Source organism: Oncorhynchus keta, chromosome 22, assembly GCF_023373465.1.
Source record: "Oncorhynchus keta strain PuntledgeMale-10-30-2019 chromosome 22, Oket_V2, whole genome shotgun sequence".
NCBI classification, from domain to species: domain Eukaryota; kingdom Metazoa; phylum Chordata; class Actinopteri; order Salmoniformes; family Salmonidae; genus Oncorhynchus; species Oncorhynchus keta.
Window position 1 is genome coordinate 49725722 of NC_068442.1, and position 7213 is coordinate 49732934.

The 7213-nt window shown below is 43.2% G+C and overlaps 1 protein-coding gene across 11 annotated transcripts in view; it reads right to left on the reverse strand.

Annotated features, from left to right (window-relative positions):
* Positions 1-3279, reverse strand: part of alpi.2 (alkaline phosphatase, intestinal, tandem duplicate 2) — a 38661-nt gene extending 35382 nt beyond the window's left edge. For all 11 annotated transcript variants that reach the window (XM_052475502.1, XM_052475500.1, XM_052475501.1 and 8 more), the window contains exon 1: positions 3119-3279. In XM_052475502.1, the coding sequence (XP_052331462.1) occupies positions 3119-3191 (73 nt within the window). In that variant the 5' untranslated portion in view covers positions 3192-3279. The remainder of the gene's footprint in view (positions 1-3118) is intronic.
* Positions 3280-7213: the final 3934 nt, after the last annotated feature.

Genomic DNA, 7213 nt, shown 5'->3' on the forward strand with positions numbered 1-7213 from the left:
ACCTACAAAGCATTACATGGGCTTGCTCCTACCTACCTCTCTGATTTGGTCCTGCCGTACATACCTACACGTACGCTACGGTCACAAGACGCAGGCCTCCTAATTGTCCCTAGAATTTCAAAGCAAACAGCTGGAGGCAGGGCTTTCTCCTATAGAGCTCCATTTTTATGGAACGGTCTGCCTACCCATGTCAGAGACGCAAACTCGGTCTCAACCTTTAAGTCTTTACTGAAGACTCATCTCTTCAGTGGGTCATATGATTGAGTGTAGTCTGGCCCAGGAGTGGGAGGGTGAACGGAAAGGCTCTGGAGCAACGAACCGCCCTTGCTGTCTCTGCCTGGCCGGTTCCCCTCTTTCCACTGGGATTCTCTGCCTCTAACCCTGTTACTGGGGCTGAGTCACCGGCTTGCTGGGGCTCTCTCGTGCCGTCCCTGGGGGGGGGGTGCGTCACCTGGGTGGGTTGATCCACTGCTGTGGTCGGCCTGTCTGGGTTGGCGCCCCCCCCCCACTGGTTGTACCGTGGCGGAGATCTTTGTTGGCTATACTCGGCCTTGTCTCAGGATGGTAAGTTGGTGGTTGAAGATATCCCTCTAGTGGTGTGGGGGCTGTGCTTTGGCAAAGTGGGTGGGGTTATATCCTTCCTGTTTGGCCCTGTCCGGGGGTGTCCTCGGATGGGGCCACAGTGTCTCCTGACCCCTCCTGTCTCAGCCTCCAGTATTTATGCTGCAGTAGTTTATGTGTCGGGGGGCTAGGGTCAGTTTGTTATATCTGGAGTACTTCTCCTGTCCTATTCGGTGTCCTGTGTGAATCTAAGTGTGCGTTCTCTAATTCTCTCTTTCTCTCTTTCTTTCTCTCTCTCGGAGGACCTGAGCCCTAGGACCATGCCCCAGGACTACCTGACATGATGACTCCTTGCTGTCCCCAGTCCACCTGGCCATGCTGCTGCTCCAGTTTCAACTGGCCTGGGCCCTAGGACCATGTCCCAGGACTACCTGACATGATGACTCCTTGCTGTCCCCAGTCCACCTGGCCATGCTGCTGCTCCAGTTTCAACTGTTCTGCCTTACTATTATTCAACCATGCTGGTCATTTATGAACATTTGAACATCTTGGCCACGTTCTGTTATAATCTCCACCCGGCACAGCCAGAAGAGGACTGGCCACCCCACATATGCTCTCTCTAATTCTCTCTTTCTTTCTCTCTCTCGGAGGACCTGAGCCCTAGGACCGTGCCCCAGGACTACCTGACATGATGGCTCCTTGCTGTCCCCAGTCCACCTGACTGTGCTGCTGCTCCAGTTTCAACTGTTCTGCCTTATTATTATTTGAAAATGCTGGTCATTTATGAACATTTGAACATCTTGGTCATGTTCTGTTATAATCTCTACCCGGCACAGCCAGAAGAGGACTGGCCACCCCACATAGCCCGGTTCCTCTCTAGGTTTCTTCCTAGGTTTTGGCCTTTCTAGGGAGTTTTTCCTAGCCACCGTGCTTTTACACCTGCATTGTTTGCTGTTTGGGGTTTTAGGCTGGGTTTCTGTACAGCACTTTGAGATATCAGCTGATGTACGAAGGGCTATATAAATAAATTTGATTTGATAGAATTTGTTTTGTTGTTTTTTACGTATTGCTTGCCTTAAACTTACCTCCGTTTGTTCTGTCTTCAGTTACTCACCCGGATCATTTACCCCATTCCCACCTGGTCGTCGGAGGATTCCGCTACCCCATTGGATCCACCTATTTACTCCCATCAACTCACCACCGCTGCCCGCTACGCCACCTGGATATATCTACCCATTCACATTCACTTGTAAATAAATACTCGCCTTCTTCCTACTCTCCTTGTCCTGGTCTGCTTCTGGGTTCGATTTTGAAAGAACGTGACAATATTGACATAACCTGAAAGGCCACTCAGCAAGGAAGAAGCCACTGCTCCAAAACCGCCATAAAAAAGCCACACTACGGTTTGCACCTGCACATGGTGACAAATATTGTACTTTTTGGAGAAATGTCCTCTGGTCTGATGAAACAAAAATAGAACTGTTTGGTCATGATGACCATCGTTATGTTTGGAGGACATTTGGCTTGCAAGTCGAAGAACACCATCTAAACCGTGAAGCACAGACGTGGTAGCATCGTGTTGTGGGAGTGCTTTACTGCAGGAGGTTCTGGTGCACTTCACAAAATAGATGGCATCATGAGGAAGGAAAATTGTGGGTATATTGAAGCAACATCTCATGGCATAGGTCAGGAAGTTAAAGCTTGGTAGAAAATGGGTCTTCAAATGGACAATGACCCCAAGCATACTTCCAAAGTTGTGACAAAATGGCTTAGGGACAACAAAGTGAAGGTATTGGAGTGGCCATTACAAAACCCTGACCTCAATCCTATAGAAAATGTGTGGGAGGAACTGAAGAAGCGTGTGTGTGTGTGCGAGCAAGGAGGCCTACAAACCTGACTCAGTTACGCCATCTCTGTCAGGAGGAATGGGCCAACATTCACCCAACTTATTGTGGGGAACTTGTGGAAGGCTACCCAAAACGTTTGACCCAAGTTAAACAATTTTAAAGGCAATGCTACCAAATACTAATTGAGTGTATGTAAACTTCTGACCCACTGGGAATGTGATGAAAGAAATAAAAACTGAAATGAATCATTATCTCTACTATTCTGACATTTCACCTCCTTAAAATAAAGTGATTCTAACTGACCTTAAACAAGTATATTTTACTTGGATTAAATGTCAAGAATTGTGAAACTGAGTTTAAATGTATTTGGCTAAAGTGTAGGCAAACTTCTGACTTCAACTGCACATGTGATGTGTGATACATGTCATATTGCATTACATTTATTTACATTAGTCCCTATCGTATTTTGTCACACTTTGTGTCACACATGAGTTGTTACTCCTAAAATAATTTTAAAAAGAAAAGTCTGTCCATCATCCTGATGAGTTGATATTTGTTATGTTTCTCTTGTTAAAAATATTTTTAATTCATTATTGTTCAACATGTATGAATAGTCGTCGATAACCAATTCATTGCAGATAATGTAAGAATACCATAAATGAATTGCTTAATTGGTAAACATATACCTAGCAAATAAAACAGTTGTTTACCTGGAATGACAGATGAAGTCCAATCCACTGATAGAAATAGGATTAATCCAATGAGGGTATGTTGACTAGCCATGATGTGTGCTTAGTAATGACATTAGGACATCTGAACAAAGTTAGGAAGGTTGAAGCACTGTCAGTGGTCCGATTTATGACCTGAATGTGGTGTGTTCAAAGGGCAAATGTGTAATCCTCGACATGTGAGAGGACACACACACACACATGCAGAGTTGCAAAGAAAAAGCCATATATCAGACTGGCCAATAAAAATAAAAGATTAAGATGGGAGAAAGAACACAGACATTGGACAGAGGAACTCTGCCGAGAAGGCCAGCATCCTGGAGTCGCCTTTTCACTGTTGACGTTGAGACTGGTGTTTTGTGGGTACTATTTAATGAAGCTGCCAGTTGAGGACTTGTGAGGCATCTGTTTCTCAAACTAGACACTCTAATGTACTTGTCCTCTTGCTCAGTTATGCCCTGGGGCCTCCCACTCCTCTTTCTATTCTGGTTAGAGCCAGTTTGCGCTGTTCTGTGAAGGGAGTAGTACACAGCATTGTACGAGATCTTCAGTTTCTTGGCAATTTCTCGCATGAAATAGCCTTCATTTCTCAGAACAAGAATAGACTGATGAGTTTCAGAAGAAATTCATTTGTTTCTGTCCATTTTGAGCCTGTAATCGAACCCACCAATGCTGATGCTCCAGATACTCAACTAGTCTAAAGAAGGCCAGTTTTATTGCTTCTTTAAACAACAGTTTTCAGCTGTGCTAACATAATTGCAAACAGGTTTTATAATGATCAATTTGCCTTTTAAAATGATACACTTGGATTAGCTAACACAACGCGCCATTGGAACACAGGAGTGATGGTTGCTGATAATGGGCCTCTATACGCCTTTGTAGACATTCCTTAAAAAATCTCCCGTTTCCAGTTAGTGGGGCAAAAAAAGTATTTAGTCAGCCACCAACTGGCGGCGTAGTGTGTTACTGATGGTAGGCTTTGTTATTTTGGTCCCAGCTCTCTGCAGGTCATTCACTAGGTCCCCCTGTGTGGTTCTGGGATTTTAGCTCACCGTTCTTGTGATCATTTTGACCCCACGGGGTGAGATCTTGCGTGGAGCCCCAGATCGAGGGAGATTATCAGTGGTTTTGTATGTCTTCCATTTCCTAATAATTGCTCCCACAGTTGATTTCTTCAAACCAAGCTGCTTACCTATTGCAGATTCAGTCTTCCCAGCCTGGTGCAGGTCTACAATTTTGTTTCTGGTGTCCTTTGACAGCTCTTTGGTCTTGGCCATAGTGGAGTTTGGAGTGTGACTGTTTGAGGTTGTGGACAGGTGTCTTTTATACTGATAACAAGTTCAAACAGGTGCCATTAATACAGGTAACGAGTGGAGGACAGAGGAGCCTCTTAAAGAAGAAGTTACAGGTCTGTGAGAGTAAGAAATCTTGCTTGTTTGTAGGTGATCAAATACTTATTTTCCACCATAATTTGTTAATACATAAATTAAAATTAAAGAGCAAATCAACAAATTTAGTTTTTATTTTTGGAGATATTCAAAACAAATTTCTACAAATGTATAAAAATACAATGTCTTTTATACAAAAAAAACATTCATTTTCAAAATCAACAACAAAAACAAGATTATAATGCTAATATGAGGTACAATCTGAGGAAGACAATTGATCTGGTAACAAAAAGGTCAAAATACACCAATTAAACCTTTGCTAAATGGCAGTTAACTTCCCGTTTACTTCTAAACCGTGTCCATAATACAGTTCAGTGGGAGAATTTCATCCTAAATGTTCTCAGAACAACCTTTGACTTCCTTTGACCCTTGGCCAAGCCAAGGGATCTAAGCAATAACAGGGTAAAAAGACTGATGAAATTAGAATGAGCTGTATTTTCCGTTCCCCAGACACGTATTAAGCCTAGCACTTGTCTAAGAAGCATATTGAACATGCTTTTTAGTCCGGACTAGGATTAACTTCAAAAGGCTCCTTTGTTCTCCACTTCCTGTCTGAATGACGTGCCCAAAGTAAACTGCTTGTTACTCAGGCCCTGAAGCCAGGATATGCATATAATTGGTAGCATTGGAAAGAAAACACTTGGAAGTTCGTCTAAATGTTACAATAATGTAGGCAAGTATAACATAATAGATATGGTAGGAGAAAATCCAATGAAAAACCACCCGGAAATTTAGTTTTTTTGAGAGACCATGCTCTTCCAATGGCCAGTATAAAGGCATACTCAATTCAAGCTCCCAAGATGCAATTCCTACGGCTTCTACTTGGTGTCAGTAGTCTATGTTCAAGGGTTCAGGCTTGTAACTTGAAAAACGAGTAAGAAATAACAGTGTTATTACAGGGACACAGTCTTGGTAATCCGTGTTTGCGCACGACCAAGAAGACAAGACGTACCTTTCCTATTACTTCTTTCCGTAAGAAATACTATAGTTTGATTACATTTAAGGGTATCTGAGGAGTAAATAGAAACATATTTTGACTTGTTGAAACAAAGTTTAGGGGTAGATTTTCAGGTTTCCTTCTTTGCAAGTTGAACAAGTAGATTACTAAAATCAATGGCGCCAACCAAACAGACTTTTTGGGATATAAAGAAGGATTTTATCTAATAAAACGACACTACATGTTATTTCTGGGACCCGGGGACGTCGTTAGCCCCCTCCCAAATAAATCAATATATCAGTCAATATATTTTCTCTGTGATTTCTTTTTTTTTCATCAACCGTTCCATCGCATCTTAAACTGCTTACCGGGCAGGCACTAGGACCTGGGGTTAGGCTCCTGGACACGTTGGTGACAGTTGGGTCTACTTGTATCTAACATGTTGGTTAACGTTACTGCTGTGGCTTGAGACTGCTAGCTAACAAGAAACTGACAGGAAAAGACTCTGACAGGACGGATTCATGCAGATAGGCTACGATGTGAATTTGTGGTATGTTAGAACAGAGAGAGAGAGACTATTCACGATTATAGACTTTGGTCATAATCAAAGCTTTGTTAACCAATACGTGTTTAAGTGAGGCTGCCTGTAAGTTACAGTGTAACAGACGTTACGAGCTAGTTAATGGTAACGGTGTCTTTTAAACGCGACATAAGTTATGTGGCGATGACATCTAGTTAACGTTGTATTTAATGTAGTTTTGCAATCTGTGCCAGGCTATAAATGAGACACATGACGAAACATCATGCACATATCTTTTCATACTCAATTGCTTTCATTCAGTAGGCCATTGTAAAACAATGATAAGGTCATGTGTAGAAAAGGTGACATAGTGTTGATCACAATAATTATACAGATCCAGAGAGAGAGAGGGAGAACAAACAGATCCAGAGAGAGAGAGGGAGAACAAACAGATCCAGAGAGAGAGGGAGAACAAACAGATCCAGAGAGAGAGGGAGAACAAACAGATCCAGAGAGAGAGGGAGAACAAACAGATCCAGAGAGAGAGGGAGAACAAACAGATCCAGAGAGAGAGGGAGAACAAACAGATCCAGAGAGAGAGGGAGAACAAACTGATCCAGAGAGAGAGGGAGAACAAACAGATCCAGAGAGAGGGAGAACAAACAGATCCAGAGAGAGGGAGAACAAACAGATCCAGAGAGAGAGGGAGAACAAACAGATCCAGAGAGAGAGGGAGAACAAACAGATCCAGAGAGAGAGGGAGAACAAACAGATCCAGAGAGAGAGGGAGAACAAACAGATCCAGAGAGAGAGGGAGAACAAACAGATCCAGAGAGAGAGGGAGAACAAACAGATCCAGAGAGAGAGGGAGAACAAACAGATCCAGAGAGAGAGGGAGAACAAACAGATCCAGAGAGAGAGGGAGAACAAACTGATCCAGAGAGAGAGGGAGAACAAACAGATCCAGAGAGAGAGGGAGAACAAACAGATCCAGAGAGAGGGAGAACAAACAGATCCAGAGAGAGAGGCAGAACAAACAGATCCAGAGAGAGAGGGAGAACAAACAGATCCAGAGAGAGAGGGACAACAAACAGATCCAGAGAGAGAGGGACAACAAACAGATCCAGAGAGAGAGGCAGAACAAACAGATCCAGAGGGAGGGAGAACAAACA